Source organism: Sardina pilchardus, chromosome 8 (assembly GCF_963854185.1).
Source record: "Sardina pilchardus chromosome 8, fSarPil1.1, whole genome shotgun sequence".
Classification (NCBI taxonomy): domain Eukaryota; kingdom Metazoa; phylum Chordata; class Actinopteri; order Clupeiformes; family Clupeidae; genus Sardina; species Sardina pilchardus.
Window position 1 is genome coordinate 30,457,418 of NC_085001.1, and position 12,500 is coordinate 30,469,917.

Sequence of the window (12,500 nt, forward strand, 5' to 3'; positions counted from 1 at the left end):
CATGTCCACATGGAAAACAGTGCAGGATGGGGGGGGGGGGGGGGGGGGGGGGGGGCGGCGCTGTGGCGCAACAGGCTACAGCGCTCATACCATGTACAGGTTCAAGTGCCCACGAGGACCTGGGTTCGAATCCGACCTGCGGTCATATCCCGATCCCTCCCAATTTCTCTCTGTCCCACTCGCTTCCTGTCTACCCCTCACTGTCCTATCCAAATAAAACCAAAATGGGCAAAAAATATAGTTTAAAGAAAGATTCTGTGTACCCTCGGCCAATCTGGAGGCCTCAGGATGGGGAAGAGGATGAACACTTGGTCAGCTAACTAGTGGATGTGTTGATAATGTTATTGAATGATCATCGGTTTCTGAAATGCACAACACTATGGGCTCTTCTCAACCCTCTCTCCTCCGGCTCGTTCCCACTGATCTATAAAGAACACTGGATAGACTATCCCATTGTGCCACCCCATCATTCTTTATAGATCAGTGGGAATGAGCCGGAGGATCGAGGATAGAGGACTGAAGAGAGACGTTGAGCCTTATGACTAGATATGCACTGATATGGAATTTTAGGGCCGATAACGATAATCGATATTTATTGGGTTGTTGTGGCCGATACCGATGCGATAGCCGATATTACTGTTGGAGAAAAAAATGTCAAAAATGAATAGGGGACAACATTTAATAGGCATAATTTAATTGCAGTAATTGTATACCCCCAATGACAGACATAAGTCCTCAGTGGTACAGCAGTCAACAACAGCAATAGCCTGGGCCTGGGCCTATGTGTGGCTTCTTTAAGGAGACACGTTCACTTAAAGTGACGGGACACTGCACGAGTCGTTCTCATATGGAGTAAACACTCAATGCAGATATACTGTAGTAAATGGCTAGAAGTTGTGTAAAAGCTAGAGACCAAATCAGAGTTTTGTGAGAAACGTATGTGTAGTTTTGGCAGTGGTTAATTAAATGAAGCTGCAACTCCTCAGACTGTATCTTGTTGTAGGCTAATTGATCCCCGATGTGCCACTTCCAGTATTTGCTCGAGCCGAACCGCAAAAAAAGACGGGCAAATTAGCGGAGTGCTGTCCCGTGTAAAAGTAGTAGTAGTATCTTCTGTTGCGCACAACCTGCAGTGCTGCAGCGGTAATATTACAAAACCCAACCGAACGAAATACAAATAATACTTAGAACTACTTATCTACTGATTTGTCCCACCAAAGATTTTGTTTGTCCCCCGGACTAGCGGTGGTAAGATGCAGACACACCAGCAAAACAATTCGCTCTGAGTAGGCTGAGCTTCGCTCTCTGCTTAGGTTAAAATTAAGATCGTTCAGAAGAGGATTTTGGGCTGCATAGATTCAACGCAGATCTTGTTAGAATGGTCAAATACATCCACACAGCTGACATTATTATGAGGAAGAAGCAGCCAACCAAGCTCAAGTAGCATGCAGCCAGACGGGCCTTATGTAGTTGGGAAATTAGGGCTTTAAAGAATATCGGCACAAATTATCAGCCGAAATTCTGTTATCGGACCGATAGTAATATTTTTTAAAAATCACTTATCGGCCAATAATATATCGGCCGCCGATATATCGTGCATCTCTACTTATGACCAATGGCTGCCTGCAGATGAAGAAAACTCATCCTTGTGCAAAAATGTGCTGAAATCTGGAGATGCATAAACTCTCCTTAATCCAGGCTTCACCCTTTCTGTTGGCCTATTAAATAAATCAGCTTGCTCTTGATGGCAGCCCTACGGGACTCATTGATCTAGTCTCCCAGCGAACAGATAGTCTAGCCAAAATATGACTAAAGCTTCCTGGTATATGCTGTGAAGAACAAACACACACGTGTGTGTAAGTAGAACATCTGCTGTTCAGTCTAATAGCCCTGTCACTTGCACCCATGCGGGTGTATGCGTGCGTGCGTGCGCGCGCTGTGTGTGTGTGTGTGTGTGTGCGCGCTGTGTGTGTGTGTGTGTGTGTGTGTGTGTGTGTGTGTGTGTGTGTGTGTGTGTGTGTGTGTGTGTGTGTGTGTGTGTGTGTGTGTGTGTGTGTGTGTGTGTGTGTGTGTGTGTGTGTGTGTGCGTGTGTGTGCGCGTGCTGTTCTGTCTAATAGCCCTGTCACAAGACTCCCTCCACTCCTGCTGTGCTTTGCTGCTTCTCATGACCAGACCAGACTCAGCTGCCATTTCCCAAACGATCAGCGAAGAGGTGAGGCAGAACGCTCCTGATGATTCCTGATGTTCCGGATGTTCCCTCTGGAACTCTCCGAGAGTTCTGTCTTGTGGACCCATCTCTAAGCCCGGTGGTCCCATCTCTAACTGCCACTCTGATAGCTGTTGTGTGATGGGACACAGAGCATCTGGGAGAAGCGTGTTCATGTGAGGGACTACCGAGAGGAATGCTGACGTGCTCCAGGGAAAACCCAGCTCTGCTGGAGTTCTAAGAAAACTAGAGTTGAGGGAGAGTGTGAGTGTGTGTGTATTTACGTGTGTGTATTTATGTGTGTGTGTGTGTGTGTGTGTGTGTGTGTGTGTGTGTGTGTGTGTGTGTGTTTGAGTTTTGAGTGTTTTGTATTCGTGTTTGAGTTTTTGCGTTTCTGAGAGAGAGAGAGAAGGAGAGAGAGAGAAGGAAAGAGAGAGAGACAGATGGGGAGGGTTGAGCAGAAGTGCAGGGCCAGAAAGCGGTTGGAAATGGAGCGCTATATAATTTGCTATGGCCTCATTGTGACTGAGCGGCTGATAAACATAATAGCGCTGATTGGCTTGGCCTGCCGCTGCATCTTGTGAAGCCAAGGGCATCTCTAATGGGGAAAATGTCTGCAATGCCCTCTTTTATTTGCTCATTGCTCAGGGCTCTTTGCTATTTTTCCATTGGAAGCCCTCACAGCTCGTGTCCATTTGGGCTGGCTCTCAGCATCTCCATGTACCCGCTGGGTTTGGGGTTAGCAGTGGCTACCTACTCAAGACATCACACACACACACACACACACACACGTACACATGCACGCACGCACACACACTCATGAACATGCACATGCACACATGCACAGACACACACGCACACACACACACACACACACACACCTCTGACTCCACCTCTTTAGGTGCATGATGGGAACTCACGCCTCTTCAGGTGCATGATGGGAACTCCCTCTGCTCTGACCACACCTCTTCAGGTGCATGATGGGAACTCCCTCTGCTCTGACCACACCTCCTCAGATGCATGATGGGAACTCCCTCTGCTCTGACCACACCTCTTCAGGTGCATGATGGGAACTCCCTCTGCTCTGACCACACCTCCTCAGATGCATGATGGGAACTCCCTCTGCTCTGACCACACCTCTTCAGGTGCATGATGGGAACTCCCTCTGCTCTGACCACACCTCTTCAGGTGCATGATGGGAGCTCCTCATGTGCCTCTAACGTTAGCATTGATAGGATTCCTGTCCATGGCCAGCCCTGGTTGTGCCCAAATTCACTCTCTGCTATGAGAACCACCTCAGCATCTCAGATCATATCCATGTGTGTCTGTGTGTGTGTGTGTGTGTGAGAGTGTGTGTGTGTGTGTTTGCGTCACTGCATCAGTCCTACTCTGCAGCAAGTGTGCGACAGCTGTAATTCCCTTACTGGCATCACATGCTGGGCTGGATGTGGCCCTGTTCTGGCCCTGATGTGTTGGTGTGTTATCGCCTCTGTGTCTGAAAGATGGATGAGCTGGTCCTGCCTGGTAATAGTGTAACCAGGCCTTGCACCATTCATGGAGAAATATAAAAACGTATTGTCTCTGCACTCCACAATGCTACTGAACATCTGCGTTGACACATATCATCTCTTTAACGTACACACTCATTCTACAGAATATCCGCACCGCCAGCATTCATGTCTGCCCTGTACCAGCACATTCCTTCTATCCCATAAAAGCGAGAAGCGATCCAAGCTGAGCCCGGCTGCCCTGCCTGATGCACACACACACACACGCACACGACACACACACACACGCACACACGCACGCACACACACACACACACACACACACTCACAGATGCCTGATGCAGAGGGGACTGTTCTCGCTCGCTCCATTAATAATCAGGATTTACGCCACATATAAATCAGGGCCGGAGGCGTGTGATTGGTGGAGAGAGACTCATTTGGCCACAGAGATGAGTTAAACAGGCATGCAGGCATATGTGTTAATTATGACCAACACACACACACACACACACACTCAGTAGGTTGAGAGTCAGGGGTTATATGGTGCTCCTTTACTTACCTGTGTTATGGCAAAGAGGGGTTCGAAAGATTTGGTTATGTGTGTGTGAGGTATAACTAACACACACACACACACACACACAGTTACACACACAGTTACACACACAGTTACACACACGCACATCACGCAGATGAGTCTCAGAGATGCTGCTGTGTAAGAGGTGACGGGTTAGCATCAGGAAGGTTGGAGATGCAGAAGTGTATGTTCATTGTAACCATAACACACACACACACACACACACTTACACCTGTGAGGAGGGGGGTTAGCTTTGCTGCAGAGGTTGCTGACTCTTCTCTGTGATGAGTTTAAGCCTAATGAGGTGTGGAGATGTGCACACAACTCACGCTGTCCTCACACACTCCCCCTGCTGCAGGACTCCACGAGCCCAGTGGGATCACGCGTGCTCATTAAGGCCTCCTATATTCAGTTTATATTTTACAGTCCTGCTCCTTCTATGAGCAGATTTAGATTTATTGGGGTGGTGCGGCCAGAGACATAAAGGCTCTGCATATTTGATGTTTATTTCTAAATGAAACACGTCGTGGGGCTCTGCTGCCAGGCCAGAAGACTGGGGCTGTGATCCATGGGCTTTCTGCACCACATGTTGGGACTCCCAGTCTCCCACAGTCTCACAACGCACCCAACACTACACACACACACACACACACACACACACACACACACACACACACACACACACACACACACACACACACACACACCCTAGTCCCCTCACCAGGCGTTCGGCTGGTTCCCATTATTTGCAGCAGCAGTGCATGAATGGGGAGATGGCCACCCAGATGAGTGTGTGTGTGTGTGTGTGTGTGTGTGTGTGTGTGTGTGTGTGTGTGTGTCCATGTGTTTTGTGTGTTTGTGTGTGTTCATTCTATATTTAAGTCCCATCAGACGCAGTCTGCGTTCACACCCAGCGTGTGATCTCTGGGACGCCTTAAGTCAATCACAGCCAATCACGGCCACATGCGTGCCACATGGACTCATCGTCAAGGCAACGCGGCGTAAACAAACCAACAGGAAGAGCCGAGAGCTGTGGTGTGGGGTCAGCTCAGGTCAGCAGACTGAATGGTGTCGTTAAATGATGTCATCGTAGGGAGACTGAAAAAAGCAGCAGTGCCACAAGTCTCACACAAACGTCCTCCTAACCGCTTCCTGACCCAGTTCAAGCAGGCTAGGGATTGGCGTCGCTGGAAAGGACAGGTCACTAGAGGTCATCGGCCACTGACACAGAGCTGGCTCCTGAACTGGGACGGTGCATTTCGGAGACAGCTGCTCTGGGAATGCTAATTATTAGCTAATTACTGAACATCTGGCTCTCCTGCTGTGGTTATGGGCTCATAATTGACCTTGCAGACCAACCATAATATTTGTTTTTGCATTTATTATCTCATCTGTCATACGCTACGTGTCTCGGAATGTATTGTATTTTGTACTGTATTTTCTCGGAAGGAATCGTGGAGAAATGCTCAGAGAACAATTTACTAATCCATAAATATTCTGCCCTACTAGAATGTGCCAAGTGGAACACATACACACACACATACACACACATACGCACAATACTTTATTGATCTTAATGAAAAACCTAATAATGAGTGTTTGTATTTAATCTGAGATGGTGAAGCAGAAGCGGAGTAGCACTTCATATTAGAGAGATGTATTTTGTTAGTCGTTTGTCCAGAGGTGGTTTAATACAGTTTTAGTTTACACTGAAACATGTCCAATAAAGAACAGAGAGTTTGTCAGTCGACATAGACATGTTTGTGGCTGCCATGCTGGCTGTAGGCGATTTATGATGTGCTTAAAGACTGCAGTGGAGCAGCTGAAATTACGGATGTTGTAGCGCTGCTATTTCAGTCACAGAGCTCTGTGATCTCACCCTTATTCACTTCGGTCTGATTTCCCGCTCTGCACCGGGTACTGATCCGTAAGCAGTGGATGGTTCTGAGTGTGAGATATCAGGCTTATGCGCCGGCTCCCTGCAGTGTTAAGTCGCATACAGACAGCCGGTGATTCACCCATCGCTTGCTGCCTTAAAAGTCGAGATTAGTTCAACTTTCTCGCACGTCACCAACTGTCATTTGGTCTTTAATCGCTACAAGTCGCTGAATTTTCTGAATGTTCCATGGTGTCTCATCGCTGCAAGTCTCTTCCTGTCTGAAATTGGCTTAAGCTTTGCCATGGTTTTAAAGTCGGAGTGAATCTCCAAAAGTGTGCGGATGTCAAGAGAGGGTTGATGAGTTGGTGTTGAGTGTTTATAAGAAAGCAGAAGGTTACTATAACACATCTTCCTTTGCCATGGTTTTAAAGTGGGAGTGAATCTCCAAGAAAGTGCGGATGTCCGAGAGGTTTGATGTGTGTTGTGAGCGTTTATAAGAAAGCAGAAGGTTACTATAACACGGCCTCCTCTTCTGAAAGGACTTGTTTATTGGAGCTGTCTCCACTGAGAAGAGGATTTGTTTATTTGACAGTAGAAATGATTTATGCTGTATGTGGTTATGGCTTCAATCATGTTCCCACCAAAATTCAATTACAAGTTCATTTCTGTGGAGCCATGTGCCGTTTGGTGTGACGAGTGCTCCTGCTATTTTGCATAGTGTACAGAGATGGTCACTGGCGCCACCATAACAATGAACAGCCTTGTAGTTTATTTACAGTCGGGGTAATGTGATATCGACCTGATTGTTAATGCAAGGCTTTTGTCCCTTGTAAATCATTCTCTGATGTCCAGTTTCATCCAAATAAATGACCTCATGTGTCTCTGCATCCCAGAGACATAAACTTCTGGAAGAATAGCGGAAGGGATGATTTATTTTCAGAGGGGGAAAAAAAATAAGTGTGAATCATTTTCTGACCGGTGATTTGCAGCTCATCTTTCCCGCTCAGAAGGATGGTCGTGCTGGCAGTCCAGCGTCCTGCCCTGATGGATGCGGAGAGCGCACGCAATGTTTTTCGGGGCTCGCCGCGTGGACGCGCTGTAGACGGTCTGTAGACGGCCTGTGTCTGGGTCTGGGTCTGAGCGCTTGTTTTCCTCAGCGGTGATTTACGGGGTCTCCCGGTCCAGCAGGCCTCTCTAGCGCTGCCAATGAGCAAGCTGTTTACTAATGAATCACTGCCTCTCATCAGGCCAGATGGAACGCTCGTTATTTTGAACGCAGCGCTGCGCAGCAGACCGCAGCTCTGTGTGCATCCACTCACCAGCTAAAAATGACCGTCAGGAAACGGAGGGACCAGACGGGATCATGTCTGAAACCGCACAGGAAGGACATAGAGACCGGTGGAGGCTCAGTGGCGTGATGGGAGGCATCAGGAAGTGTCCTTCTAACAAGACACTGAACCCTGAGCTGCCTCCAATGTGCGGGTTGGCGGGTTGCATGGCAGCATCTGCCATCAGTGTATGAGAGTGTGTATGTGTGTGAGTGTGTGTGTGTGTGTGTGTGTGTGTGTGTGAGACTGTGTGTGTGAATGGGTGAATGTGAGGCATGAAATTGCAAATCACTGCAAGTGCTCCGAAGAGTAAAAATGTGCTACATTAAAAACAGTCCAATTACCATTTACAAATATGAGACATAATAATAGTGTAGTGCCTTACAATAAGTCACTTCATCATCTTGACGCCTCAGGGGTTTCAATAGATTTCAAAAACTTTCGTCAAAAACTTAGTAAATTAAAGTCTGTTTACTTCAACTTTACAAATAAATCAAACGTATCAGGTTCCATATCAAATCAACTTCCATATAAACTTCCATATCAATATAAACAATTGAAAACCATTCGCCTGCTGGCGTCTCCAACATTTCTTACTCTACTCTGATCAGTCCTTTGTCTAAACAGGCTTGCTAATCAAGACAGGTGACAGGTGAGCCAATTAGGCCCATTTAACCCTTTGTGTGCCATGATCAAGTAAAAGGTCTATCACAAATATATATCAACCAGCAGGTGTCATCATCACAAAAAAAAACAATAACCAAATGGCTCCTACAAAGTAACTTGGACTTTTAAAGTAAATGCCTCATAAATGTTTTGAGGTGCTTTTTGAGCATGTTGCTGAGGCAGCCCCAGACCACTGTCATAAACGGCTGTGGTTCATTGGAGAGCCGTGTCAGTGTGTGTGGGTTTAAGAGGTGGGAAGTAATGCAGGACTTGTGCCACCAAACAAGGCTATATGGATTAAATCGACGACTTGTTTTGTTTGTGTTCCAGGTCAGCTTTTGGGTGGTGAGGGAGATTCTGACCATTCAGACGTTGAAGATGCGAGCGGAAATTCTCAGTCATTTCATCAAGATTGCCAAGGTAACTTTTGGACACACACACACACACACACACACACACACACACACACACACACAACCCCACTGAGAGGATAGGTTGCATCACCTTAAAACAAGTCAGACTCAAGCCATAGCACTCAGAGGACTTTTCAGATTCCATAAAGTAGTTTTGAAATACCTTGTAAGGCTGTAACCACTAAATCACTTTGACCACAGAAGTGGTGGCTAGTTGGAGAGCAGTCGTAACAGCGTCTCAGTCCCTCACACCCTGCCTGTGTCCTGGCTGCTTGGAACTCTTCTGTATTCAGCATGAAACTCCTCTGTGTTCAGCATGGAACTCCTCCGTGTTCAGTATGGGATGGTACATTGTCAGCTGGTAGAGTCTGACTACACTCCAGTGATGGGGGTCAGTGGCATTACCACCCAAGGTTTTTCTGTGGGCTGTAACACCGGTGAATAGCCAGAATAGACCTAACCTCTGAGACTTCTGGCCCCTTTTTAGCCGGGACACAGCAGAGGTCTGAGGTTTTCCCCCACACACTGGGGTTTTATTCTGCAGTGGAATTGCTACAAGTATGACCTCTTTGAAGACTAACCACTGATAAACGTATCGATGCTGTTCTCACACGTGCTCTCACTCTAAAGGTTTTGCATGGCAGGGCACACATCAGCATATTTCCTCTTAGCAGGCTGTGTTAACTACGATGGCAGAGGGCACAGGGCATCTAACAGTGGACAGACACAGGGGGCAGGCAGATAGCAGGGGCATTAGACAGTGGATGGACACAGGACATGGGGCATTTAACAGTGGACGGACACAGGACAGGGGCATTTAATAGTGGACGGACATGGGGGGGGGGGCCATCTAACAGTGGACAGACATGGTGCAGAGGCATAAAACAGTGGGCGGAGTCGGGGGGCAGATGGCCGGGGCATCTAACAGTGGACAGACACAGGAGAGAAGCATTTAACTGTGGACGAACATGGGGGGGGGGGGGGGGGGGTAGATGACGGGCATTTAACAGTGGATGGACACAAGACAGGAGTATTTAACAGTGGATGGCAGGGGCATTTAGCAGTAAATGAATGGAAGAGACAGTGTAATTTCCCTTCAGCCGAGCCACCCATTAGGCCTTGAGACGAGTAGAGTGCACATTTATCGGCCATTAGACATGGGATGCACCTCAAAGTCTGAAGCAGTAATAAATCCATGTATTATAAATACATATTTTATGATGTGAATCCGTAATTAAAGCAGAGTAATAGCTCGGTAGTAAATGTGTTGTGATAATTGGCAGGGCCAGCGACTCCCATAGCCATTCTGCTGAGCGATGTGAATGGGCTTCTCTGATGTTATACTGTATGTACTCAATTGAAGTCTACAATGACAGCAGAGAACTCTCCGTGTGATATATTGTTGAGTGTTTCTGAGTTTTTCTGAGAATTGATGTTTCTGGCAACAACGTGACCAAAGCCTCTTTTTTAAAATGTAGTAAAAAATAATAAAAATAATAATAATAAAAGAAACTATGAATGCGCCATATGTCAAAGTGACAGCAGATGTTCTCCTCTGCCCAGTGGAATGTTGGTGTGCAGTCCAACTACAAGGTTGTAACCCAGTTTAGCTGGACGAGGTGCCGGGGCCTTCTCCGGTGTTCAGCTCTGCTGGGGGGGTGAATCGTTCTGAGAGTGTCGGAACACTGAGTGATCACGGGACGTTTCCACGGAGATCACGGGAGACTCGGTCTCGGCGGAGGGGCCGTGGGGGATTTACGCGACACTTGGTCGTGTTATTCTCGTTAAGTCCGCTCACATCGTTTCGCAGCTTTTATTTGACTTTCCAGCTGTCGAGTGGGCGCTGTTAAATCTGATTTAAGGGAGGGAGATTTTTTGTGTTCCACTGGAAATACTCTCCAACACAGATGGCATGACACTCCAATGGATTCCATTAATCATCTTTTATTCAGCGCCGTAGCCGTAGAAACGCTTCACGATGGCGAATAATAACATCGAATTGAAAGAGTTTAGCTTTTTCATTTGACTTGTTTATGTGCAGATTTTAGGCTCATTTGATTACATTTGGAGGTGTTAATTGGGTTCAGTAAGATGCCATCCCATTCTACTTACCTGACAGATTGTGGCCCAGTCTATTCTGGAGTGGTCCAATTCTACACTCTGGTGTGTATGGAATCTCAATCTATTAATTGGCAGACTGACAGACATATAAGGGATAAAAGGGTTCATCGTTTCATATGCACCTGTTATTTAGGTTAGAGGGCCCGAGTCTGATGGACAAAGTAGCTGGTGGAAATAGACAATTCCGCCTGGACAGGTCGTCTTAAACTCCGGCAGTAAATGTAACTTTCCACTGAGGCGTGGATTTTGGATGTAGGTGTGGCACTAGGTTCTTCTCCACAGGGAACATTTGAATGTGCCAATCACAAATCACATCCCTGCCCAAACATGATTTATCTAACTGGGAAAAAAAAATATTCTACTCCCTGAATCGGAAAAATGGCACTCCAGTTTGCGCTGAAGATGCCGATGGATGTTTCTGGACAGATAACAAAAAGACACAGCGCTGTAGAAGAAACATCTGGCCTGCTGCTCAGTCCAGTGATCAGCATGTTCGTCATCAGGGCGCAGAATTTCAGCTCTCTCTCATTTTAATGTGTGAAATGAGAATTTCATCTCTCTCATTTTAATGTGTGCTTTGTGGATGTACTCAGAGCGCTGTCTTCTACTTCTTCTACTTCTTCTTCTTCTTCTTCTTCTTCTACTTCTTCTTTTTCTTCTTCTTCTTCTTCTTTTTCTTCTTCTTCTTCTTCTTCTTCTTCCATTTCTCTTTTTTACCCAACTAAGCAGGAGCATCATTTGATTGTGTGGGTTTTTTTTTGTTTGTTTACCTTGCAGAAACTCCTGGAGCTGAATAACCTGCATTCTCTGGTTGCCGTGGTTTCGGCCCTTCAGAGTGCTCCCATCTTCAGACTCAGCAAGACATGGGCGGTGAGAACGCACTCACACACTCACTCACACACAGACACAAACACACACACACACACACACACACACATACACGCTCACCATTATTACTGGCACATATACACACAGATATACAGTGCCTATAGAAAGTTATCATACCCTTTTGAAATAGTTACTTTTTTTGTCTTACAGCCTGAAATCAAAACCCATTTAAAAAAAAATCTTTTCCAGTTTTATTTACAAATGTAGCTGTACAACATTAAAATAATGAAAAAAAAGTCAACAGTTCTGAAAATTAATAAAAAATTAAAAACTAGAATAACAGGGTTGGAAAAGTCATCATACCCTGACTTAATACTTTGTAAAGCTTCCTTTTGCTTTCATTACAGCCATCAACCTGTTTGGATATGTCTCTATTATAGCTTTGCACACCTAGATAGGGGAATATTTGCCCAATTTTCCGTGCAGAAATGTTCAAATTTAGTCAAATTCTGTAGGGAATGGCGATGGACTGCTCTCTTCAAGTCAATCCACATATTTTCTATAGTATTTAAGTCAGGGCTCTGACTTTGCCACTCAAGGATATTCACCATCCTATCCTTAAGCCACTGCTTTGTTCTTTTGGCAGTATGTTTAGGATTTTTGTCATGTTGGAAGGCGAATGACCTCCCCATCCTCAGCTGTTTAGGAGAGGGACGCAGGTTTTCCTCAAGAATTTTGGTGTACTTGGCAGCATCCATTTCCCTTCTATCCTGACCAAATGCCCAGTCCCCGCTGAAGAGAAACATCCCCAAAACATAATGTTGCCCCCACCATGCTTCAAAGTAGGTATGGTGTGTTTTGGGTGTGTTTGGGTGTGTATACTGTGTTTGGTTAGCGCCTGGAGCTCAGTCCAAAAACTTAAATCTTAGTCTCCAAAAAGTTCGATCTTAGTCTCATCTGACCATATAAGCTTTTT

General features: G+C 46.2%; 1 protein-coding gene across 3 annotated transcripts in view; it reads left to right on the forward strand.

The window, feature by feature from the left end:
• Positions 1-12,500, forward strand: part of LOC134089193 (ras-specific guanine nucleotide-releasing factor RalGPS1) — a 175,439-nt gene that overhangs the window by 28,270 nt on the left and 134,669 nt on the right. For all 3 annotated transcript variants that reach the window (XM_062543549.1, XM_062543550.1, XM_062543548.1), the window contains 2 exons: positions 8,493-8,582; positions 11,474-11,566. In XM_062543549.1, coding sequence (XP_062399533.1) covers positions 8,493-8,582; positions 11,474-11,566 — 183 coding nt within the window. The remainder of the gene's footprint in view (positions 1-8,492; positions 8,583-11,473; positions 11,567-12,500) is intronic.